General features: G+C 39.6%; 1 protein-coding gene across 3 annotated transcripts in view; it reads left to right on the forward strand.

Annotated features, from left to right (window-relative positions):
- Positions 1-24,657, forward strand: part of LOC133562309 (nuclear factor of activated T-cells, cytoplasmic 1-like) — a 110,967-nt gene extending 86,310 nt beyond the window's left edge. For all 3 annotated transcript variants that reach the window (XM_061916357.1, XM_061916356.1, XM_061916359.1), the window contains one exon: positions 23,031-24,657. In XM_061916357.1, coding sequence (XP_061772341.1) covers positions 23,031-23,086 — 56 coding nt within the window. In that variant the 3' untranslated portion in view covers positions 23,087-24,657. The remainder of the gene's footprint in view (positions 1-23,030) is intronic.
- Positions 24,658-27,701: the final 3,044 nt, after the last annotated feature.

A 27,701-nucleotide genomic window follows, 5' to 3' on the forward strand; every position in this document is an offset into this window, starting at 1 on the left:
ATTTATTCTAGAAGAGGGAGCGATCATAACCAATGAACTGCCAGTGTCCTACTGTTGACATGTGAACCGCAGCAGCTGTAAACCTCAACAGGTCCCCAGACTGTCCTGATTGTATTCAGCCAAACTCAGTCGGTATCAAAAACACATTCTAAAAAAAAAAGGGAGATCATTTCACGCTCGCAAATCTTTTTTTGGTGTGAGTGAAGAACAGCGAGGTGATGAACAAAGAACAGACCTGAATTCTTAATATATTTAAAAAGGGGGGGCCAGCATGCTTTGAACTGACTGAAATTTGCAATGTAAGAGCGAGAAAAGACATTGTTTTGTATGGTATTGCATTGAGTCTGTATCTAACAGAATGTTCATTATGTCTTTTTATCTTTACCTGTAGATAAAAGTGAAGATTCCATCTAATGTACCGAAAATATTGTCTGATTATAAGAACACTTGAAAATAATGAACATTCTGTTAGATACTGACTCAATGCAATACCATACAACACATTGTCTTTCTCACTCTTATATTGCACATGTCAGTCAGTTCAAAGCATGCTGGCCCCCCTTTTTTTTAAACATATTAAGAATTCAGGTTTGTTCTTTGTTCATCACCTCATTATGTCTTCTTATTTATACACTTTTTCTAATTTTCTTGTAATCAAACCATATTTTCAGTGTATTAGATCCGTGGTTCTCAACCTTTTTTCAGTGATGTACCCCCTGTGAACATTTTTTTAATTCAAGTACCCCCTGATCAGAGCAAAGCATTTTTGGTTGAAAAAAAGAGATAAAGAAGTAAAATACAACACTATGTCATCAGTTTCTGATGTATTAAATTGTATAACTGTGCAAAATATTGCTCATTTGTGGTGGTCTTTCTTCAACTATTTGGAAAAAAAGATATATAAATAACTAAAAACGTGTTGAAAATCAAACAGGTGATTGAATTATAAATGAAGATTTCTACACATAGAAGTAATCATCAACTTAAAGTGCCCTCTTTGGGGATTGTAATAGAGATCCATCTGGATTCATGAACTTAATTCTAAAAAATTCCACCCAAAAAAAGAAATCTTTAACATCAATATTTATGGAACATGTCCACAAAAAATCTAGCTGTCAACACTGAATATTGCATTGTTGCATTTCTTTTCACAGTTTATGAACTTACATTCATATTTTGTTGAAGTATTATTCAAAACATATATTTATAAAGGATTTTTGAATCATAGCTATTTTTAGAATTATTTAAAAAAAAATCTCACGTACCCCTTGGCATACCTTCAAGTACCCCCAGGGGTACACGTACCCCTGTTTGAGAACCACCGTATTAGATGGAATCTTTACCTATAGATAAAGGTGAAGATTCCATCTAATATACCGAAAATATGGTCTGATTATAAGAACATTTGAATAAGTGTATGAATAAGAAGACATAATGAACAAATATAAATAATATAAACAATATTGTGTTCTTATTCTTGGAATCAAACCATATTTTCGATATATTAGGTGGAATCTTTACCTTTATCTTTATTAAATGGAATCTTTACCATTATCTTTATCGAAAATATGGTTTGATTGCAAGAAAATTTGAAAAAGTGTATGAATAAGAAGACATAATGAACCTTTTTGAGCAATCTATTGAATATTGTTTAAATCGCACATCCGTGGCGTGGAACATGTTACATTTTTCTTTAAAACCATTTGAGCTGTGGTATTCCAAATCACAACCAAGGTCACCAAACAAACTAATACAAGTAGAAAAAGTACACTTGTGACAGAAGAGCTCTACTTTTTTTTTTTTTTTAAATGTTAACCAAAGGCCATATTTTTCTTCCACACACACACACACACACGAACACACACACTCAAAAACGTAGAATACAGAAGGGAGCCTCTGAGCCATCTGCCTATGATGGATAGTGAACAATAAAGCGTGCACTGACGTTAACCTTGTTGGACTGAGAGAACACTTTCTCTATATATAAATAAAAGAAAACCATTTTGAAATCCCACATTACAACTTACATGCAACAGGTGATTTAACGAAGCTCAAGCAAACGCACAAATGTATCTATAAATCATAGTATTTTGCCCTACACAGCCAGCTTTTTCACTCAGACGAATGCAATCGACTGAAGTATGATTATTTCAATATGCTCATATTCGGTATCAGCCTCCACAGGAGCATACGTTTCTAATTCTGAATCAGTCACAGTGAGTTTATCAGATGGCTGAGTTATTTTATCATAAACCTATTGGTAATGAGCCATACCGAGACTTTTAATGTGTCTCCTTTCATTCCTCAACCTTTAAAAGTTGTGTGCTGTGCTTTGTCTGTACTTTAATGCGGTGAGGCTGTTTTCAATACAGCTTATCCTTTAAGTCGTATATTGGAAAACAGTCTTGAAGCCGAGTTTGAATGGGACATTTTTTCATTACCCCCGATTGTAGAGAAATCGGATGGTAGGTGTTCTTTGCCGAGCAGTCCAAAAACAGGCAGCGCATTGATTCCAAAGAGGTCAGTGCAGTGATTGGGGCATTGGAAAGCAGCAACATTGTAAACACCTCTTCCTCATCCTCCCCGGGGACCACCCTCTCACGGGCACACCCGCAGCCTGGGAGGAAATGAGAGGAGGAGGCGGAGGGGGAAGTGGTGTTATGAGACTCAGAGCGAGGTGCGATAGGGAGCGGCACATCAGTAGAGGGCACGATCAAAGGCAAAGGTTACAGACCACTGCAGCTAAAACAAGCACACCAGAGGTGGAGCTTTCAACGAAGCTCTTTAGATGTCTAATTTTAGATTGTATTTAACTTGGATCACATCTTTTTTTTTTTTGTGCAATTTCTAAGTGAACACCTATATTTTCCAAGGTCAGATCGTATTGTGTTTGGCTTAGTTTTTAATGTATCAAACTGCAGAGGATTGATAAAATAAGCTACTCAGGTTGTACGGTATACCGGTATTAGTATAGTAGTACTACGATATTAATGAATCATATTCGGTACTATACCGCCTCTGAAAAGTACCGGTCCACACCCCGTTGTCGTCGTCACGTCGTGTCATTGCTGGATTACGAGCAGACGAGCATGTTCGGCAGCGCACAATCACGGACTACTTACAAGCAAACATAGTATGTAGACAGAAAAGGGTGAATGGACGCATTTTGGCTTAAAAACTAACCATAAATATTAAGCTACAACCCTGAAACGCCCTCAAGAAGAGGTGCCTTAATACATGGCTAGCAAGTGAAGTGAAGTGAATTATATTTATATAGTTTTTTTCTCAAAGTGACTCAAAGCGCTTTACATAGTGAAACCCAATATCTAATTTTTACATTTAAACCAGTGTGGGTGACACTGGGAGCGGGTGGGTAAAGTGTCTTGCCCAAAGACACAACGACAGTGACTAGGAGGGCAGAAGCGGGGATCGAACCTGCAACCCTCAAGTTGCTGGCACGGCCGCTCTTCCAACCGAGCTATACCGCCCCTAGTGGCTAAAGTCTAGCCGTTGTCGGCAGGGTTGTAGCTACTTCTAAATAACTAATCCTCGCCTCCATGGCGACAAATGAAGTAAGTTTCTTACAAGTATCCTCCCTGCAGGACGAGGAATAGCTAAACATGCTTCACTAAACACCGTAGCTCACCGGCGTCAAAATGTAAACAAACACCATTGGTGGATCTACACCTACTGTACACCTAACGTCCACATTGTATTTCTTATTTTTGAATGCATTACTGAGTTGTTATTTAAACCACCAGTCTGTTCAAATTGAATGTCACAAAACGCTATGAGAATTATGGGTTGTACTTGTATAGCGCGTTTCTACCTTCAAGGTACTCAAAGCGCTTTGACACTACTTCCACATTTACCCATTCACACACACATTCACACACTGATGGAGGGAGCTGCCATGCAAGGCGCCAACCAGCACCCATCAGGAGCAAGGGTGAAGTGTCTTGCTCAGGACACAACGGACGTGACGAGGTTGGTACTAGGTGAGGATTGAACCAGGGACCCTCGGGTTGCGCACGGCCACTCCTCCACAGCGCCACGCCGTCCCTAGACAACATTCACACTCACATACACACACTAGGGCCAATTTAAAGTTGAATAATTTAAAAAACTATACCCGTTAGACCAAAGACTTCTACAGCGCCAACCAGCACAAACAAACGGAAAAAATTTGGGGTGATTTTGACAAGATAACTTAAAAAGCACAATGGCAATAAGGAAAAGGTTTGCTACACAAACAAAGCACAGACAATTGAAACACATTTGGGGAGATTTGGACAAGGTGGGAGGGCCAACTTCACCTATACTATTATAAGTTGTGTAACGGTATTGTCAGTCACAATAACATGGCGACAATCTTTGTTATCATTATTATACATAATTTATTTTATCCATCTATCCATTTTCTACCGCTTATTCCCTTTCGGGGTCGCGGGGGGCGCTGGCGTCTATCTCAGCTACAATCGGGCGGAAGGCGGGGTACACCCTGGACAAGTCGCCACCCCATCGCAGGGCCAACACAGATAGACAGACAACATTCACACTCACATTCACACACTAGGGCCAATTTAGTGTTGCCAATCAACCTATCCCCAGGTGCATGTCTTTGGAAGTGGGAGGAGGCCGGAGTACCCAGAGGGAACCCACGCATTCACGGGGAGGACATGCAAACTCCACACAAAAAGATCCTCAGCCTGTAATTGAACCCAGGACTGCAGGACCTTCGTGTTGTGAGGCAGACGCACTAACCCCTCTGCCACCGTGAAGCCCTAACTCATATTATAGTTTATTAATTCATAAGATATTCATAGCCAGTCTGTGAATAGGGTTCACATAGAGTAATTTTTGTTTATAGTGCAATGTTGACACACAAAACAACCTAGCAAGATAAAACAAGGTAAAAATAAACATAGAACAGAACAAGAGGATAGTAAAGAAGATAATAGTAGTAAATAATGTTATTCTTTGTATGAATGTAGTGTTTGTTTCTTCAATAGTTTTAAGTACCAGTTCAGGTCCTGTTTTTCAAGTACCGATTTCGTACTAGTATCAGTTAAAAAGTAAATGATACCCATCCCTACTTCAGATCTTAACAAAGTGGCGACACTCCCAAATAACATGTACTTAAATGACTGTGTTACACTAGATCAGAGGTGTCACTGAGGGCCACATCGCAGTTATGTTTGGCCCCAGATGGCCGCTGCTAATAGTGAATACTGTTATTACAATTTTTTTTATGCATTCTATAGGAGATTTTTTATTTTGATTAAAATGTAAAAAGGATATGGTAAATTGTAATAATGTTACCTTAAAATCTAGTGTATATTACTGTAAATGGAAAAACAGTACTGCTGTTTTTATGGTTAAACAAGGGCAGCTAAGTTGCCAGAATGTTACTGTACAATTTACATTAGTTTTTTTACTGTAAATAAAAAAAATGTAATTTTACAATACATTTTGGCACTTGAGCTGTCAGGTTGTTTGTTTTTTACCGAGAATAAACAACTGTAGATTGTTTGGTGTATTACTGTAAATGCCAAAATGGCACCACAGTTTATTACAGTTAAAAAAGTAAATAAATGATAAATGGGTTGTACTTGAATAGCGCTTTTCTACCTTCAAGGTACTCAAAGCGCTTTGACACTACTTCCACATTTACCCATTCACACACACATTCACACACTGATGGAGGGAGCTGCCATGCAAGGCGCCAACCAGCACCCATCAGGAGCAAGGGTGAAGTGTCTTGCTCAGGACACAACGGACGTGACGAGGTTGGTACTAGGTGGGAATTGAACCAGGGACGCTCGGGTTGCGCACGGCCACTCTCCCCACTGCGCCACGCCGTCCCTGTACTGTTTTTTTTTTTGTTTTAGAGAAAAATGCTGTAAAAACCGTAGCAAATTTCACAATGTTTCCATGAAATCTATTGCTACTTTTACATTCCACAATTTGATGGATAATTTGCTTTGAAATTGTTATTAGTATTTATTTGGATTTAAAAAATGTTTTTTATGTTTGATCATATATTTTTGCATAATTAGACAATATTTAAGTAAACATAATTTGCGATTACAAGGAGTACATATTTTTTCCCCGCCAAAATAGAAAGAGAGATTATTGATACATATTATTTCCAGGCCTTCGAGGGCCAAATAAAATGAACTGGCGGGCCACATTTGGCCTCTGGGCCTTGAGTTTGACACCTGTGCACCAGATGTTTGTGCTAAAAAAATGAGTTGTGGTGAAGCAGCGGTGGGCACGGTGGTCAGCTGGGCCGGCGAGCATCCGACTAAGACAGAGAGCGAGCAAGAGCTTACGGCTCCACCTCTAAGGCTGTAAAATCTGGGCACCTATCAGAGCCTTTCAGTAATAAGAGGAAATAATCTTTGAACTCTCTCATCTCTCTGAGAGTAAGTAGGTGCATTCAGCATGTACAGTCGTGGTCAAAAGTTTACACTTGTAAAGAACATAATGTCATGCCTGTCTTGAGTTTCCAAATATTTCTACAACTATTATTTTTTTGTGATAGAGTGATTGGAGCACATACTTGTTGGTCACAAAAAACATTCATGAAGTTTGGTTCTTTTATGAATTTATTACGGGTCTACTGAAAATGTGACCAATTATGCTGGGTCAAAAGTATACATACAACAATGTTAATAATTGGTTACATGTCCCTTGGCAAGTTTCACTGCAAAAAGGCACTTTTGGTAGCCATCCACACGCTTCTGGCAAGCTTCTGGTTGAATTTTTGACCGCTCCTCTTGACAAAATTGGTGCAGTTCAGCTAAATGTGTTGGTTTTGTGACATGGACTTGTTTCTTCAGCATTGTCCACACGTTTAAGTCATGAATTTGGGAAGGCCATTCTAAAACCTTAATTCTAGCCTGATTTAGCCATTCCTTTTCCACTTTTGACGATTGTTTGGGGTCATTGTCCTCTTGGAACACCCAGCTGAGCCCAAGACTCAACCTTCAGGCTGTTGATTTTAGGTTGTTTTTGTTTCATCTGTCATCACATGGGCAAAGATAAGACCTTTTGGAGGAAAGATCTGTAGTCAGAGGAAACAAAAATTGAGATGTTTGGCCACAATACCGAGCAATATGTTTGGAGGAGAAAAGGTGAGGCCTTTAATCGCAAGAACACCAATCCTACAGTCAAGCGTGTTGGTGGTAGTATTATGCTCTGGCCCTGTTTTGCTGCCAATGGAACTAATGCTTTCTTTACAGAGAGTAAATGAGACAATTAAAAAGGAGGATTACCTTCAAATTCTTCAGGACAACCTAAAATCCTAAGCCCGGAGGTCGGGTCTTGGACACAGTTGGGTGTTCCAATAGGATAATGACCCCAAACAATCATCAAAAGTGGTAAAGGAATGGCTAAATCAGGCTAGAATTTTCGAATGGCCTCTCCAAAGTCCTGACTTAAACGTGTGGACAAATTCCAAATTTACCTGAACTGCACCAAATTTTTCAAGAGGTGTGGTCAAAAATTCAACCAGAAAATTGCCAAAAGCGCCTTATTGCAGTGAACCTTGCTAAGGGGCATGTAACCAAATATCAACATTGCTGTATGTATACTTTTGACCCAGCAGATTTGGTCACATTTTCAGTAGACCCATAATAAGTTCATAAAAGAACCAAACTTCAAGTTTTTTTGACAAGCAAGTATGTGCTCCAATCACTCTACCACAAAAAAAATAACAGCTGTAGAAATTATTGGAAACTCAAGACAGCCATGACATTATGTTCTCTACAAGTGTATGTCAACTTTTGACCGCGACTGTAGCATTCAGAACTTTTGGTAATAGGTGTGTTTTATACAAAGAGAGGACTTCACGCTTCAGTGTAGCTTTGGAGATGAACTCTCATGTCTCTGCATATCATCACATAATTATGCCCAAAATGATCCAACTGGTAAGATTTGAAGCTGCCTAACTGCAAATCTCAGATTTAATACATGTAGGACTTTATCACGATGATGCATTGACGGAACACTTTGTCTCTTTCGAGTTCAGTTTTTGATGTGCTGACATTGACTGCGTCCACTCACCCTGCCACCTTTTGCCATCTTTATTTTCCGCCAGTGACCCTTGACCCCCTCGTCATTTTTTTCACGCAGCTGTTTGTCAGCACAGGATTAAGTGACGTTGTCTGAGCTGCTCCACCCAGCCATTTGAGTCGTGCGCGTGGGAGGCAACAAATTGTCCATTAAGTGTTTCTGCCGAGGCCAAGAGAAGATTTGATATAGTGGGGAAACAAAAGTAATATGTAGCAGGAAATTCAATTGTCTCTCTCCAGCACGTTAGACCTTTAGTTTGGCTTCCTTACCAAATCAATTCCACATGAGGTTCAAATGGGGTTTAACTTTGTCTTACCAGTCATCTTGACTGGCCTGGGTAGTGTTTATACTGAATGCCCCGACTTCTATGACATGGGCGCACTTCCTTACATGCGGCAAGAGCCGAAGCATCACAATAGAAGGAAGCTACCTACCTTTTTCTCACAAGGCTGATGTGCTAATACACGAGTGTCAAGAATGAATAGGAAACATCACCCTGCACTACAGCATGAAGGTCCTTGACCCCAACACAGCTGCAGCTTTATTCGTGCAGTGAAAGTGAGAGAAGTTCAGGGAGGCGCCTCGCTCTCCTTCAGTGTCACGGGTCTAAACGTGCAAACAGAAGTCCTTGGCAGGAAACCTCTGTTACAGACTTCGGGTCAGAGGTCCTGCTTTCTAAAGTCAGTTCAGAGAAGCTGATGGAAGGTGAAGTCACTCTCCACCAGGTCGTTGCCAGTCACGACTCAGGGCAGAGGATCGGGTTGCAACTGCTTAAGCCTCTGAGAGACTATTGGAGCGAAGGGCTCTGCATTTCTACGGACCACAGGTCGTGCTCGCTTTTTTAAGGAAGCCTGACTGTAATTGAACCCAAGTGCACAAAACTCTACAATAACAGTTCTGAAAAGAACGCAAACACATTATGTCACAATACTCACAATAGAATTGTTTGTTTGTACTAGGGTTGTACGGTATACCGGTATTAGTATAATACCGCGATACTAATGAATCATATTCTGTACTATACCGCCTCTGAAAAGTACCGGTTCCCCCTTGCGCCCCTGTTCCGCGGTGCACAATTACGGAGTACTTACAAGCAGACTCAGCGTGTAGACAGAAAAGGGAGAACGGACGCATTTTGGCGATAAAACTAACGATAAAGGTGAAGTTATAACATCGGAAGAGGTGCTTTAAGACGTGGCTACCTAAAGTCCAGTCCCAGTCGGCAGTGTTTTAGCTACTTTTAAATCAGTAATCCTCGCCTCCATGGCGACAAATAAAGTAAGTTTCTTACAAGTATCATTATCACTAGAGAATGAGGAATGGCTAAATATATTTTACTACACAACATAGCTCACTGGCATCAAAATGTAAACAAACGCCATTGGTGGATTTACACCTAACATCCACTGTAATGATACCAAGTATAGAAGCGTATCCAGTCGATACTTAGGTCAATATTGTTTGGCATCACATCTTCTTTCGTAAAAATATATTTTATGTTTATAAATTCCCTGTACACATGAGGACTTTGAATATGACTAATGTATGATCCCGTAACGACTTAGTATCAGATTGATACCTAAATTGTGCGCCTTTGTTTGTTTACTTACTAATAAAAGACAAGTTGTCTTGTACGTCCACTTTTTTATTCATAGACAAAATTGCAATAACAAAAACACGTTTAAAGTATCGTAAGATTTTTTTGTTGAAATAAAGCCAATAATGGCATTTAAAAAAGTACCGGTGTCAAAATATTGCTATCGGGACAACACTAGTTTGTACTAATACTAATGTAATATACTTTTAAAGAGCCCCAGGCATCTGTGTGAAGCAATCAGCTAAGAAAAGTACTGCAAAGAGCATGTGTGAATAACAAATCTGTAAGTTAAAATCTAAAAACAGGGTCTTTCGTACCCTTTGTCTGTAGGCATGCTCACTGGCCTCCTGTTGGTTTGAATGTGTGAACCTTTAGAAGGAACTAACATGTTGACGGTTGTTCTTGCTTCGTTCTGGATTTGGATCTCTGCCTCTGGTCCATCTGCCCTTAGCCAAGCACTGCAGTATCTGACAGTAAATAGGGTAAAATTTAAGGCATCTTGTCATCGCTCTGGCAGCCACAACGGCCAACGAATATGTTTTCTATTGGATTCAACTTTAATAGGTTGACTTACAGAAGTTACAATTCGTCTATCAGCATTTGAATGTTATTAAAATTCCCAGTTAACACACATCTGTGAGGATAAAAAAAAAAAAATCTGAAATCCTTTGAAAATGTGAGCGATTGCGTCATCCTGGATACAAAGTGCCACCTTCTGGACATAGAGAATTTGTATATGGTTGGTGTATGTGTTACATATGCAGCCTAAACAATGAGGCCTTTGTATTTGCACTGTATAGGGAAGGCAAAAAAACATGAAGCGGGACTCAAACTTTCCAGTTGCGTCTACCTTTGCACAGGCACAAAATAAAGTGGTTGTTGTCCTAACAAGCATGAGGCGTTGTCAAGTGGTGGTGCCTTATAGAAATGTATTGACCCTGCTCATATTATATTATCTTAATAGAAGCTCAAACCAACAAGCCCCCACCTACGCAGCCTTGCCTATGTTTTTTTTTTCTTTGCTTTTAAGCAGGGCTATTTTTGATCTGCACTGGTACTAACATTTTTTCCAAAACATGTACGGTCACATTGTCCACTGAGGGCACCGCAATGGTAAACCATTTAGCTTACTTTAAAGGGATTTGAACTTTTGGTGGCATTTTGTCCATCATCCACAATCCTTATGTGAGACAAGAACACATGTATTTCTTTTTTCTGTGCGTTCTAAATAGAGATGTCCGATTATATCGGACTGCCGATATTATCGGCAGATAAATGCTTTAAAAGGTAATATCGGAAATTATCTGTATGTCACGATCTCAGGTCTGGATTATGTTTTTTATTTTCAATCTAAGACTCTTTCGGTTCCTGTTATTTGTGCACCCTTGTTTGTTTTGGTTACCATGGTTACTTATTATTTCCACCTGCTTCTGATTAGTGTTCACCCGCTCAACTGCTGCCTGAGCACTAGTCAAAGGCATTATTTAAACCTGCCTTGCCCTCCAGTGAGGGCTGGAGTATTGTTTGCTGTATACTGTGGACTGCCTTTTTTTTTGGAAGCTAAGAGCTATTTCCTGTATCCCGACTCCTGTCCCTGTTTGCTGTTTCCTGGTTTCTGGTTTGTGTTTTCCTTTCCTTATTTTTTTAACATTAAAACCATGTTTTCATTTTCCAAGCCTGTCATCTCTGCATCTTGGGGTTCGTTACCTACACCATGTGACACTGTATCGGTTTCAAAAAGTCAAATTCACGACTTTTTAAAACGCCGCTGTATGGAGCGGTACCCGGACGTAGGGACAAGTACAGAGCAGTTGCGTCTCCCAGTCATACTTGCCAACCCTCCTGATTTTCCTGGGAGACTCCCGAATTTCTCCTGATTTCCACCCAGACAACAATTTTGGGGGCGTGCCTTAAAGGCACTGCCTTTGCATGCCGGCCCAATCACGTAATATCTACAGCTTTTCACACACACAAGTGAATGCAAATCATACTTGGTAAACAGCCATACAGGTCACACTGAGGGTGGCCGTATAAACAACTTTAACAGTTACAAATATGCGCCACACTGTGCACCCACACCAAACAAGAATGACAAACACATTTCGGGAGAACATCCGCACCGTAACACAACATAAACACAACGGAACAAATACCCAGAAACCTTTGCAGCACTAACTCTTCCGGGACGCTACGATATACACCCTCGCAAAACATATGCTTTTTTTAATGCATGCAAACACAAAAATGTGTTTTTTATTCAATATGACAGTAATGTTCTTAGAAACCTGAGATAATGTGAAAAAAGCAATACAAATGTATTCAAACATAACTCCAAAACCAAACATACAAAATGTTTACTAATGCCTGGAATAATGTGTCTTTGTGAGTTTTACTATAAAAATATATATATTTTGTAAGGTTTGCAAAGACACAAATTTGTTTTTTTACTCAATATGACAGTATAGCTGTCATACTAAATATGAAAGTTATACAAACATAACTCCAAAAACCAAACGTGCAAAATGTCTAAAAATGCCTGTAATAATGTATTTATGCGAGTTTTACTAGAATTAGATGTTTTCGTAAGGTTTGAAAATACAAAAATTTGATTTTACTCAATATGACAGAGTAGCTGTCACACTCAATATGACAGTTATTTAAACATCCAAAACCAAACGTGCAAAATGTCTAATAATGCCTGGAACACTGTATTTTTGTGAGATTTAGTAGAAAATTATCTTTTGTAAGGTTTGCAAAGACACATATTAGTTTTTTTCTCAATATGACAGTAATAACTGTCATACTAAATATGAAAGTTATATAACCATAACTCCAAAAACCAAACATGCTATATGCCTAAAAATGCCTTTAATAATGTATGTATGTGAGTTTCACTAGAATCAGGTGTTTTTATGAGGTTTGCAAAGACAAAAATTAGATTTTACTCAATATAACAGAATAGCTGTCACACAGCTATTGAAACATCCAAAACCAAACATGCAAAATGTCTTATAATGCCTGGAATAATGTATCTTTGTGAGTTTTACTAGACAAAATGATCTTTTGTAAGGTTTGCAAAGACACAAATCCATGTTTTACTCAATATGACAGTGTAACTGTCATACTAAATAGGAACGTTTTATAAACATAACTCCAAAAACCAAACATGCAAATGTATACAAATACCTGTAATAATGTATCTATGTGAGTTTTACTAGAATCAGACATTTTTGTAAGGTTTGCAAATACAAAAATTTGATTTTACTCAATATGACAGAGTAGCTGTCACACTCAATATGACAGTTATGTAAACATAACTATTAAAACCTAACATGCACAATGTCTAATAATGCCTGGAATAATGTATATTTGTGAGTTTTACTAGAAAACATATATTTTGTAAGGTTTGTAAAGACACAAATTATTTTTTTTACTGAATATGACAGTATAACTGTTATACTAAATATGAAAGTTTTATAAACATAACTCCAAAAACCAAACATGCAATATGTATAAAAAATACCTGTAATAATGTATCTATGTGAGTTTTCCTACAATCAGACGTTGTTGTAAGGTTTGAAAATACAAACATTAGATTTTATTTAATGTGACAGTATAGCTCACACCCAATATGACAGTTATTTAATCATAACTATTTAAAACAAAAATGCAAAATGTCTAATAATGCCTGGAATAATGTATCTTTGTGAGTTTTACTAGAAAAATGATCTTTTGCAAGGTTTGCAAAGCCACAAGGCCACTGAGCAGGAAAATGAGCTAGTGTTAACGGGTTAATGAGCCAGACGTGACGTCAGGTGAATACAACCTATATTATTGTTAATATTCATGTCACAGCATTTAATGTAGATTTGTTGGTGTTTTTTGGAAGGCTCTACAGGCCGAATAGATAAGAGTTAGCCGCCTCATACTAGCAGTTTTTCACTGTTTAGAATGCACCGAAAAGGTAAAGACGTGTTCTTGTCCTACGTAGGGATTGTGGATGATGGGCAAAATGGAAAAAAAAGTGCAACTTTTGTTTGGAATGCAACAAAATCTACATTTCGCCAGGTGACTTTTTATTATATTTGCTGGCAGACTGTTTTGCTATTAGAAAGGACTACTGCAAAGCTCAGATTGCATTGCATATTTCATAAGATTAGCAAATAGGTTGAATAACGTCAGAAAAAAAATGTTGCTCCGTCTGCCGATGCGGTGTCAAAAAAGGTCCTGACAGGTTGACCTCACGCTCGACTGGCTGAAACGGCACTCCCACTAATGAACTATGTCACCGCGTTTGAGTACGTCTAACGAGACATGTTTTCCTTTTTCCACCAGGGGAATAATGCAGTTACATTTTCCAGTGTTTTTGTTTATTCACGGAGGGCTATCCTCTCCGTCGCACGTTTCCATTATTAGACCGGGCTCCCGAAGTCAGTCAGAACAAAGTCAGGAAAAAAAAAAAGAAAAAGACCACAAATTAAACATGTTTGCCCAGCTGTCCGCTGAAATGACACAATTGATTTGTGAAAACATAACGTGTAAAATGGTGTGCATTTTGAAGTGGTCCTCGCTGTCTGGGCTCGTTATGAAACGGGTTGAGATTTTTCAGTCAAACTCCACGTTGAACAAAATGTTTCCAAGCGCTGGGTTCCTGAATGCTGCATATTTGAGGTTATCTCGTCACTTCAGGGAAGGCGAAAGTGATTCCAAAATGAAATACTCGCCTGTCTGCCATGACACATACCTGACTTTGTCCTCTTGTTATGTTATACCGATGAGAAAATGATTAAAATGTTGGATCTTAGCTCATTTTTGACAGCGTTCGCGAAAAAAAAAAAAAGTGTTGGATCATTTGGGTATGTTTTTTAGCACTTTCTAAAATTCCCTAAGGTTATTGTTGCTACCTGACACACACTTATCACCGCTGTGACGTTTGGCCACATCCTGCTTCTGAGCGTCTCCTTCTGCCAAATGTGTAAGTAAACGAAAACAAAAGGGCGACTCTTGACGTTTTGTCTCACTTTAGCACCCGTTTTCTCGGAATGGAACATCATCGGCCTCCGCCAGTGGAAAGTGTTAGTTGATAAATCGAAGCAGTAACAGTTTCACTACTGTTTAAATGAAGAAAGGATGTTGTCTGTGTTTTTTTTTTCTCATTTTTTCTGATTGAGGTGCAACATAAAAAGTGTTTGTCGCAGCTTTTACGACCGAGTTCTCAGGTTATCCCCATTGCTCCTCGGGATTACCTGCAGCGGGTTTCTCACCGTGGCTCCCAACATGTGTTCATTGTTAAACATGTGTGCTCTTCCTTAATGCCCTGCGATGGCAGAGCTAAAATTAACCTTCGGCGTGTAAATGCCTGTTGAGCCAAATAGAGTTCAAAGCAGCCTGCAGTGTTGGCACAGGTTGTGTTTTTCCAATGGGAGTTCCTCCTGGTTCAGGAGGGGAGCCCCGTGCAAGATGTCTGTGTGTGTGTGTGTGTGTGTGTGTGTGTGTGTGTGTGTGTGTGTGTGTGTGTGTGTGTGTGTGTGTGTGTGCAGGGAGGACATAGTCTGCATTAACAATTATTGTTGGTATGTGGGTGGCCACTTTTAAAAAAAAATGCAATTCTTGCTGTTTAAACTTTCAGAAAATCATATCTAAATTAAAAATATGGCTTTTAATTTGTACAGACAATTATCTCACGACACACTGCAAAAACTGAAATGTCATGATTAATTCTGACTAGTTGGACCAGTTTAGGGTCATAGAAAATCCTTTAAATTGTTTTCCAAATTCCATTGTAATTTGTTATAATTATTTTTTTTTAACCATTTACACTTATTTATGTGTTGTTGTTTTTTGTGGAATAAATGCATGTCAATTATTTAAATACAAAAACATGACATCATTCACTCGTAAAATCCACATTTTTTTTCGCGTCTTTCTGGCCAATCCCAGGGAGAAATGTGTGTGTTATTTTATGTTTTTTTTAGGGAATTTACTTCATGAGAAATTATTATTGTTGGTATGTGGGTGGACGCTTTAAAAAAAAAAAAAAAGCAATTCTTGCTGTTTAAACTTTCAGAAAAGTATATCTAAATTGAAAATGGCTTTTAATTTGTACAGACAATTATCTCACGACACACTGCAAAAACTCAAATGTCATGATGAAATGTATGTTCTGACTAGTTGGACCAGTTTAGGGTCATAGAAAATCCTTTAAATTGTTTCCCAAATTCCATTGTATTTTTTTATAGTAATTTTTTTAACCATTTACACTTATTTTTGTGTTGTTGTTTTTTTGTGGAATAAATGCATGTAAATTAATTAAATACAAAAACATGACATCATTCACTCGTGAAATCCACACTTTTTTTGCGCGCGTCTTTCTGGCCAATCCCAGGGAGAAACGTGTGCGTTATTTTATTGTTTTTTTAAGGAATTTACTTCATGAGAAACTATTATTGTTGGTATGTGGGTGGACGCTTTAAAAAAAAAAAATGCAATTCTTGCTGTTTAAACTTTCAGAAAAGTATATCTAAATTAAAAATATGGCTTTTAATTTGTACCGACAATTATCTCACGACACACTGCAAAAACTCAAATGTCATGATGAAATGTATGTTCTGACTAGTTGGACCAGTTTAGGGTCATATAAAATCCTTTTAAATTGTTTCCCAAATTCCTTTTTATTTTTTTATATATATATATATATTTTTTTTTTAATGAGGTGGCGACTTGTCCAGGGTGTACCCTGCCTTCCGCCTGATTGTAGCTGAGATAGGCACCAGCGCCCCCCGCCACCCCAAAAAGGGAACTGGCGGTAGAAAAATGGATGGATGGATATTTTTTTAACCTTTTACACTTATTTATGTGTTTTTTTTAGTGGAATAAATGCATGTCAATTACAAATAATCAAATGCATATGCATTTTGATTAATCATGACTAATCACAGCTTTTTACCCGCATGCATAATGTTAATTATTTTTTTAAAAGCAGCCATTACTGCGATGTGGCCCTCAATGAAAATGAGTTTGACACCCCTGATCTAGTCTATAAAGTGAAGTGAATTATATTTATATAGCGCTTTTTCTCTAGTGACTCAAAGCGCTTTACATAGAGAAACCCAATATCTAAGTTACATTTAAACCAGTGGGGGTGGCACTGGGAGCAGGTGGGTAAAGTGTCTTGCCCAAGGACACAACGGCAGTAACTAGGATGGCGGAAGCGGGAATCGAACCTGCAACCCTCAAGTTGCTGGCCCAGCCACTCTACCAACCGAGCTATACCGCCCCAAGAAATATAACGTGCACAATATATCATACATATTACAGCTCTTTCTTTATCTCATTAGACTCTGCATGTGTACCTAACGAAGTGTCCATTAAGTGTCAATTACATGTCGTACTGTTTGTTATTCAAGCATTCAAACGATGTCTCGTGATAACACGTTGCCTCAAGGTGGGTGGACTTCCTGTCTCGGCTCCTCACCGCTCGACTCCGACAACATCAGTCCGCTTTATCACAGCCAGCTTTATAATTGAGGAGCTTCTTGTTTGTGTTGAGCGGCAGGACTCAATGCCCTCGCCATCTTCTCAGTCACTTCCCTCCGTTTCGCCAAAGAACACAAAGCAGATAAAAGCCGCGGGGCCGCCTGGCCGACTGTGGGAAAGGCGCGGGCACAGGAAGGACATAAGGATGACTTGTGCAAAAGAGATGTGTGTATGGGGCCGATATAACTTTGGCGTGTTTGGGCTCTGTGATACTAGTGTCCAGTGGTTTCCTCTTGCCTGGACGAACGACGTGTAATGTTGCTCTACTGCCATGCCCTGACATCATGTACAGAAAATGTGTTTAGTTGTGTTGGTGCTGAAACGCCAATGACAAGGTTGTAATGCCAGCATTGATTTGAATACTTCAAAAGGTCCGTTGAGCAGAAACACCCAGCAATGGGTTCCCTTCACAAAGCATTAAAAATGGAAATTATATAATAAATAAGGCACTTATTTTAAATCTGGATTAGTGTTGTACCAATACCAATATTTTAGTACCCATACCGAAATTTATTTTGATACTTTTCGGTAATTTTTGGTACTTTTATAAATAAAGGTGTAGGGACGGCGTGGCGTAGTGGGAGAGTGGCCGTGCGCGACCCGAGGGTCACTGGTTCAAATCCCACCTAGTACCAACCTCGTCACGTCCGTTGTGTCCTGAGCAAGACACTTCACCCTTGCTCCTGATGGGTGCTGGTTGGCGCCTTGCATGGCAGCTCCCTCCATCAGTGTGTGAATGTGTGTGTGAATGGGTAAATGTGGAAGTAGTGTCAAAAGCGCTTTGAGTACCTTGAAGGTAGAAAAAGCGCTATACAAGTACAACCCATTTAAGCTTGTGTGGCATAACGTTGCCGGGTTCGTGCTTCCAAGGATGCGTCGGGCAAAAACACAGCATAAGGTAAGATGTAAAGCAGGGGCGCTCACACTTTTTCTGCAGGCGAGCTACTTTTCAATTGACCAAGTCGAGGAGATCTACCTCATTCCTATTTATAATTTATATTTATTTATTTATGAAAGAGACATTTTTGTTAACAAGTTAATGGTGTTTAATGATAATACAAGCATGTTTAACACACATAGATTCCTTTCTTTCATGAAGACAAGAATATAAGTTGGTGTATTTGATTCTGATGACTAGCATTGATTGGAATTAGACAGTGGTGCTGATAACGTCCGCATTTTCAAATGGAGGAAAAAAAAAGTCCTCTTTTCTGTCCAATACCACATGAAAGTGGTTGGATTTGGCATCTCATTTGTCCAACTTGCATACTCGTTTTTAAACACTTTGTTATGAGAGTAGCATATGTGTGTGGCCCTTTAATGTCTGGCAGCAGGTGAGTGACGTCAGTGAGTGTGCGGGTGGGCAAGCAAGTGAGAAAGCGGTCGCTGAGGGCGGGGGAGAAATACATTGGCATCAAACTCCGTAGCTGGCTAGCTTGTGCACGCTAGCTTTCTGAGACTCTTATTTTGTTAGCACAGGCAGGATGAAACAGGTCTTTTATGGTGAAGACAGGAACTGTGCAGTCGGTCTTTAGAGTTTTGACAGTAGGTACGGAGTCTCTAGAAATAAAATGTGTTTCTCTGCGTCCGCCCTGTTAGTGATTTTTTTCTTAGATATGAGCTCGCAGCAGCCAGCGTCATCTCACAAGATCCTCGGGTGCCGAGAATGTCAAACAACTGACGAAAGTGAAGTCTTGGTATGATTGATGATTGCTCATTTTTATGTCTATTTTTTAATGCCTGGCTTGAGATCGACTGACACACACCCTCCGAGATCGACCAGTCAATCGCGATCGACGTAATGGGCACCCCTGATGTAAAGGATCTATTACATTAATAAAAAGGCTAGGAAAAAAAATACTGGTGCTAACAGAAAGGCAAACAAAAGCGCTAGCATGGAAAACTAGGAAAACGAACAGATACACTAAACTTGGCACGTAGGCACAAAAGGGAAAAACAAAACAGCTAGCATGAAAGCTAGGAATAAAATAAAGCTTATCGTGGAAGCTAGCGAGAAAGAGCATGAAAAACACGTCATCAGCAGTTGCGTGAAAGCTAACTAGAGTCCGAGAACGAGTGAACAGAAGAGGCTGGCTTGTATAGGATGGTGATTAGTAAAACAGGTGTGCGGGAACCGAGAGTAGCAGGTGGAACCAATATGTAACCATGGTGACGGACTAAACAGGAACTAAGGAGTCAAACGACGGAGAGTGATACAAAATGGAATCAAAACTACAAAATTGAACGATCCCAGCAGCGGATCGCAACAAAAGGGGACCACAAAAAGGGTAATTATTGGCTTTATTTTAACAATAAAAACTTAGGGTACATTAAACATATGTTTATTATTGCAAGTGTATCCTTAAATAAAATAGTGAACATACAATACAACTTGTCTTTTAGTAGTAAGTAAGCAAACAAAGGCTTCCAATTTAGCTGCTGATGTATGCAGTAACATATTGTGTCATTTATCATTGTATTATTTTGTAAAAAATTATATTAAGGACAAGCGGTAGAAAATTAATTATTAATCTACATGTTCATTTACTGTTATCTGCTTACTTTTTTTTTTAACACTACACTTTTGTTAAAATGTAATAATCACTTATTGTTCTGTAATTAAACCTAATACTTAAATCCGGAATGTCAAACATGCAGCCTGGAAACCAGATCAGGCACGCAAAGAGGTTCAATCACGACCGTGAGAAGGGTTTGCTAAGCGTAAAATTGAGCCGCATTTTTAAATGAAAGAAACTGCTGTTGTAAATGTGTCCACCGGATGTCGCAATAGCAATTCTGTTAGGCAAGCATATAGTTTGCGTAAGCAAGTATACCAAGCAAGAGGTAAGAAAAGCTGTGACTCCTCCCCCTTAGAACTATGTAAAACAAACAGGAGTGAAATAAACAATTGGTAACCCCAATTAAAATGCTGCATTAATATTGTTCTGTGAAAATGATTGTCTTCTGTGCAAATATAAAGAAAGTGAACAGTGTGTAATTACTCCAGTACTGTCAGTCTTTTAAGTTTTTTTTTTTTTTGGTTTGTTGAAATTGTTCACACATTGCACAGCTTTTATGTTTCTATCGGTACACAGTGATGGGAGTAACTCAACCATTCTGAATAGTTTGTTTGGTTTGTTGACTTAGCACACGGACATGACAAATGAGGTAGTTGATACGTGAAATATTTTTTCTATTTATGCTTTATTTTGTTGTTTATGTTCCTCGATAAGATGCGACTTAAAGTTGAAATGCTTTGAAGATACACTAAGATTAGGTCTAAATTAATTGTGTTCTTCGTGGTGTTTTTGAAGCTGCACCATTTTTTTTCCTCAGAAGTTTCAACTAACGAAAAGTGTTTTGTCGAGAGGATTATTTGTGATATGTGCATTTTCATAATGGGCTTTTTTAAAATTTTGTGCAGACGTACAACAAAGAAAACAATCTGGCGCACATGGGAATAGATGTTCCTCCATGCAGCCCCTGAGCTAAAATGAGTGTGACACCTCTGGCCTAAATGTTCTAATTATATGTATTACTACACACATATATGTTTAAATGCAAATAATTGTGCTGTAACATACAGTGTCTATTAAACTTTTACAGTGGGGCAAAAAAGTAATTAGTCAGCCACCGATTGTGCAAGTTCTCCTACTTAAAATGATGACAGAGGTCTGTAATTTTCATCATAGGTACACTTCAACTGTGAGAGACAGAATGTGGAAAAAAAATCTAGGAATTCCCATTGTAGGAATTTTAAAGAATGTATTTGTAAATTATGGTGGAAAATAAGTATTTGGTCAACCATTCAAAGCTCTCACTGATGGAAGGAGGTTTTGGCTCAAAATCTCAGGATACATGGCCCCATTCATTCTTTCCTTAACATGGATCAGTCGTCCTGTCCCCTTAGCAGAAAAACAGCCCCAAAGCATGATGTTTCCACCACCATGCTTCACAGTAGGTGTGGTGTTTTTGGGATGCAACTGAGTACTCTTCTTCCTCCAAACACGACAAGTTGAGTTTATACCAAAAAGTTCTATTTTGGTTTCATCTGACCACAAGACATTCTCCCAATCCTCTGCTGTATCATCCATGTATCCATTTTGGTGCAAACTCAATTCGTTGTGTTTGGGGGAAGAAGAATACTGAGTTGCATCCCAGGTGAGGAGATTTCTCAGCTGGAACGAGTTGTCTAAGCACCTGTCTCTTTCATGTGGAGGGGCGTGGTCTACGGGTCCCCTGCGGGCGGGGCATGCGCAGGAGCCGGCTGTGAAATCTCCTCACCTGTCGTTGCTTCACAGCCGGCTCCTGCGCTTGCCTCGCCCGCAGGGGACCCATCGACCACGCCCCTCCACAGGTATGTACCTAGGTTTAGAGATCACAGTTCGGTTCATTTTCCGGTACTGTAAGAAAAAAACAAAATATAAATTGTTTGGTTAGAAGGAGCTGAGCCGGAAGGCAAAGCTCTCAATTTACCGGTCGATCTACGTTCCCATCCTCACCTATGGTCATGAGCTTTGGGTCATGACCGAAAGGATAAGATCACGGGTACAAGCGGCCGAAATGAGTTTCCTCCGCCGTGTGGCGGGGCTCTCCCTTAGAGATAGGGTGAGAAGCTCTGCCATCCGGGAGGAACTCAAAGTAAAGCCGCTGCTCCTTCACATCGAGAGGAGCCAGATGAGGTGGTTTGGGCATCTGGTCAGGATGCCACCCGAACGCCTCCCTAGGGAGGTGTTTAGGGCACGTCCAACCGGTAGGAGGCCACGGGGAAGACCCAGGACACGTTGGGAAGACTATGTCTCTCGGCTGGCCTGGGAACGCCTCGGGATCCCCCGGGAAGAGCTAGACGAAGTGGCTGGGGAGAGGGAAGTCTGGGTTTCCCTGCTTAGGCTGTTGCCCCCGCGACCCGACCTCGGATAAGCGGAAGAAGATGGATGGATGGTTATTTATTTACCAAATTTGTAAACAATGGGTGTATCCATTTAACATTGGGAGCACTATAATAATCCTGCCCACGTTAATCAACATTAAACTGCCTCTACTTGTTGCTCAGATTAAATAAAATGACAAAACTTTTCTTCTACATATAAAAAGTGCAACATTAAACAGTTTCAAGTCAACTCATCATGCTTAATTTATTACAGCATTTGTAGCCTGTAGTTGATTTTTATTATGTAAATGTTATATTTTTATCAACATGTGATAGCAGGGACCCTGCCATTCAAAGCTTCTCTGTCCGTAAAACACACACACACCGCAAAATGAGCTAACGTTACGCTAAAAGCTAATTAGCCTTCACCTCAAGTCAGAATGGCGAGCGAGCTGAGCTGCAGTTTAAGTTTCTAGAAGTTCAACGGGCTCATAGTGATTTGACTGGGAGGTGTTTATTATCCTTTGGGGAGAGTACGCTGCCTTATGCTCACCTGCTAAACACATATCTGCTCGACGCTATAGCATTTACTACATGCGCTCTGAATACGCACTGCTGATTGGCTGTTACCGCTATATATGTAACCAATCAGATGGTTGTGTGGGTGGGACAAGGCTGGGTGCTGAGACAGAGGCAGAAGAAGCAAAGCAGCTTGTTAAGACTTTAGCTTAGAAACTTGTTCGGTACACCCCCGTACCGAAACGGTTCAATACAAATACAGTTACCGATACACCCCTAATGCTGAGTTATAATGAAGCTTTTGGAACTTAATTCAAATGTTTTCGTCAACTTCAGCAATGACACAACAATGCTGAATGACTTGTTATTATGATGGTGGCGGTGCAGTGTTAAAAAAAAAAATGACCTACTGTTTTGTTGTTTCCGCAGTTAACGAGATCATCAGGAATGACCTTTCCAGCATTTCCGTGCACACTCATGCGTAGACGTCCTGAAGCGCTGCAGCGAACACACAAATAACAAAATCAACACATCAGAAGCAGATCCAGCAGATGAAGAACAACCACCACCACGACCAGGATCTCCCATCCGACCAATGATCATCACTCTTGCTCAAAGACAAGTCGACATCTCTATAATATGTTGATAAGTAAATACAGTATGTCATATTGTACACATTGGAATTGTATAAAGGGGCGTGATGTCCTATTTAGTGGACCAAACAGTTTACTGAGACTTATTGACAATCTTCTTTTGGAGTGTGATGCTTTCCGTCCCGGCTTTGGACAAGATGATGGCACAAATGTCTCGCTTGGTGACTATTTTCACTGTGCCTTACTCGTTAGTGAAGGCCAGCAGCAGAAGCAAATGATGGTCAATTATAACCCAAAGTTTTATATATGACACTTTTGTATCATTTGATGATTTTGTTTACAAGGAAAACGGACAAATGTTGGAAATGACGTAGGGATCGAATAGTCTTTTTTTTTTTTTTCCTCATCCTTTTTCTCTCAATGTCATATTTATACTGAATGTTGTTGTATTATTTTATAAGGACATGTTTGAAAATCTGCCTTCTGCTTATTCTACTAAGTTAGCTTATCAGCATTTCTTTCCCAATATATTCTTGCTTACTTACATTTTTACAAGCCATCATTATGCTTTCACCTTAGTGCCTGTTTCTTCATGCCCAGTCTTCCACCAGACCATGACATTGTGACGCACAGACAATCATTGAACATCACATAATCCAGATATCATATTTCCAATTCAACAATGGTATACTTACCTGCTGAATTCACACTACGTTACCCTGAAGCGATTCAGTCTGCTACTGCTCGCTCTGCAGATGTAAATAAACAACAAACAAAAAACCGATCATTCAAGTGTTGCCAGCATTGGTAATTCAAATAAGGACCTGGCAGGACTTTTACTTCCAAGTTCCACCTGGCAATAATTGATCTGTGCAAACCAAAGCATTTTATCTTTGGGGAAATTATTGTTCAGGTTTTTTCTTTTCAGTACAAAGCTATGATGCACTTTACCATAGAAATAGAAATGTTGTACTTCTAACTCCTGCTCTCATGTCATGGACCGTCCTGTCTTTTCCATGTTATTTATCTTTTGGAGCATGCACATTGACCAAATATTTTAGATTATTTAGCTGATTATAGCTTTCTATGTAGTTACCGCATACATTTTTGGAAATATGGTATAAAAGCATGACCTAAAAACTACAAGAGCAAGGTTTCTATTTTGTGCCTTATTGTCCTTTTTCGGATTCAAGATCATTGTGACTTTTGCTTTTTCTGTGTAGACACAAGGTTAACTAAGTTTCCCATTGATTATTATGATATATTTATGAAAATTGTGGTATCGTGACCATGCATAACTTATGTTCACTTTTTTTTTTTTTTTTATTAAGAGCTGTTAATAAATGTACACTTATATTGTAAGATTGAATAACTGAATATTTTATTTCTCTTTTATTCCTGTGGTTACATAAAAAGTTGATTGTTATATGCTTTGTTTAAATAAAATATCAGACATATTTATATTGGATGTCTTTTTATTGTTTTTTTCTAATTACTGGAGTGCCCTCTGGCAAATGTTCAATGCTAAAGCTGGGGTGTCAAACTCATTCTAATTTCGGAGCCACATGGAGAAAAATCTACTCCCAAGTAGGCCAGACTGGTAAAATCACGGCACGATAACTTAAAAATAAAGAATACTTCAGATTGTTTATCCATCCATCCATTTTCTGCCGCTTATTCCCTTTTGGGGTGGCGGGGGGCGCTGGCGCCTATCTCAGCTACAATCGGGCGGAAGGCGGGGTACACCCTGGACAAGTCGCCACCTCATCGCAGGGCCAACACAGATAGACAGACAACATTCACACTCACATTCACACACTAGGGCCAATTTAGTGTTGCCAATCAACCTATCCCCAGGTGCATGTCTTTGGAAGTGGGAGGAAGCCGGAGTACCCGGAGGGAACCCACGCATTCACGGGGAGAACATGCAAACTCCACACAGAAAGATCCCGAGCCTGGATTTGAACCCAGGACTGCAGGACCTTCGTATTGTGAGGCAGACGCACTAACCCGTTTACTTTGTTTGAAAATAGATCAAACACAAATGTACAAAATCATAATGTTGTTGGGTTTCTGTAATGACTGATTGACTCACTGATTGGGGCGGTATATCTCGGTCGGTAGAGTGGCCGTGCCAGCAACTTGAGGGTTGCAGGTTCAATCCCCGCTTCCGCCATCCTAGTCACTGCTGTTGTGTCCTTGGGCAAGACACTTTACCCACCTGCTCCCAGTGCCACCCACACTGGTTTAAATGTAAAAATTAGATATTGGGTTTCACTATGTAAAGCGCTTTGAGTCACCAGAGAAAAAACGCTATATAAATATAATTCACTTCACACAAAGTAATGCCGGGTTTGTCCCTCCGTGGATGCGTCGACAAGAACACAGCAATGGTAAGTTTAAATGATTTATTAAACTTTACAAAAGCAGGCTACGAACAAAAATACTGGAGCTAACAGACAAAATAAACCAAGGGCGCTAGCATAAAAGCTAGAAACAGAAAACAGAAAAACTAAGACTGGCACGAAGGCACACAAAAAGGAAAAACCATTCATCGGCGTGAGAGCTGGAATAAAACAAAGGCTTAGCGTGAAAATCTAGCGAGAATATACATACGTGAAGTCAGTCGATACTGTTGCTCAAAGGCAAGTTATGAACCCAGACTGAACAAAGAAAAGAGGAAGGCTTATATAGGGAGTGATCAAGGAGAAGCAGGTGTGTGTAGAAAACGAGTAGCAGGTGAAATCAATGTGTAACCATGGTGACTGACTAAACAGGAAGTAAGCTGGTCAGACGGAGAATGAGACAATGGAACAATAAACAATATGTGAAGATCCGAGTAACGGATCGCAACAGTTTATTTTATTCGTCGTTTTTATTTTCTGAATAAATTATGTGATCATGTTCATCAGTCAACTTAATGGTGTTAATTTTCAATCTATCAAGATACAAAAATTGTATCAATTGATCTTTTTCCTCGACTGATGTACTAACATCCATCCATTTTCTACCGCTTATTCCCTTTCGGGTCACGGGGGGCACTGGTGCCTATTAGTTAAAATCGGGCGGAAGGCGGCGTAGACCCTGGACAAGTTGCTACCTCATGGCAGGGCTGTACTAACATCATGTGGTTTATTTTGTATATATGTAGCATCATCTACTAAGATACAAAGAATTGCTATTGCGACATCTTGTGGACACATCTAGAACAGCTGTTTCATTCATTTAAAAAATTCAGGTTAATTTTCATACTTAGCAAACTCATCCTGCGGGCCGTATAAATCCTGTTCGCGGGCCTGGCCCGATCCGGCCCTCGGGCCGTACATTTGACACCCCTTACTTAAAGTATTAACTACATTTTATCCAAAAAGGAAATTCATAGTTAGAATGAAATCAGAAGAAATATCCAGCCATCCATTTTTCTACCGCTTATTCCCTTTGGAGTCGTGGGGGGCGCTGGTGCCTATCTCTGCTACAATCGGGCGGAAGGCGGCTTACGCCCTGGACAAGTCGCCACCTCATCGCAGATCAGAAGAAATAGAAGTAGGTAAATATTTTCCAAATAATTAAGTACATTCTCAGAGCAGGCAGGGATGTCTAAAGTGCAGCTTAGAGGCCTTTTTTTTATATACAATGTCATTGTTACAAAAATAGAAATTAATCAAATGCAATGTTGTAATTAATTATTTACCCATTTAAGGCTCCAATTACTTCACATCAAATATTTCATTTTGAAAATGTTTTTGGGAAATGTTTGCATACTTTGTGGTTTTGCCATAAAAAACAGGGGTCTTCAGTTTTCAATTGTTTACTGAGTGCTGTTAAAAGGAAAGGCCATGTAACACAGTGGTACAAATGCCCCTGTGCCAAGATTTTTGCATTGTGTTGCTGCCATTAAATTGTAAGTTAATGATTATTTGCAAACAAAATATGTTTCTGAGTTTGAACATTAAATAACTTGTCTTTGCAGTCTATTAAATTGAACATAAGTTGAAAAGGATTTGCCAATCATTGTATTCTGTTTTTACTTCCGAATTACACAACGCGCCAACTTCACTGGTTTTGGGTTTTCATCAATCAATCAATCAATGTTTATTTATATAGCCCTAAATCACAAGTGTTTCAAAGGGCTGCACAAACCACAATGACATCCTCGGTACAGAGCACACATGAGGGCAAGGAAAAACTCACACCCAGTGGGGCGTCGTGACAGTGACAATGATGACTATGAGAAACTTTGGAGAGAACAGCATATGGGGGCAACCCCCCCCCCCCCCCCTGTTGTGAACCGAAAGCAATGGATGACGAGCGGGTCTAACATAATACTGTGAATGTCCAAACCATAGTGGATCCAACTGTGGAGAAACGGAGCCGACAGCAGGCTAGGACAAACAGCGGTCCTGCCCAAGATGGCGGCCAGGAGGCGGAGCATGCAGCGGAGCGGAGAGGCAGGGTACGCCTGGAGCGACACTGCAGCCATCAGAGTCAGGTGCGTAAACGACACACC

This window comes from Nerophis ophidion, linkage group LG11 (assembly GCF_033978795.1).
Source record: "Nerophis ophidion isolate RoL-2023_Sa linkage group LG11, RoL_Noph_v1.0, whole genome shotgun sequence".
In the NCBI taxonomy this organism is placed as follows: domain Eukaryota; kingdom Metazoa; phylum Chordata; class Actinopteri; order Syngnathiformes; family Syngnathidae; genus Nerophis; species Nerophis ophidion.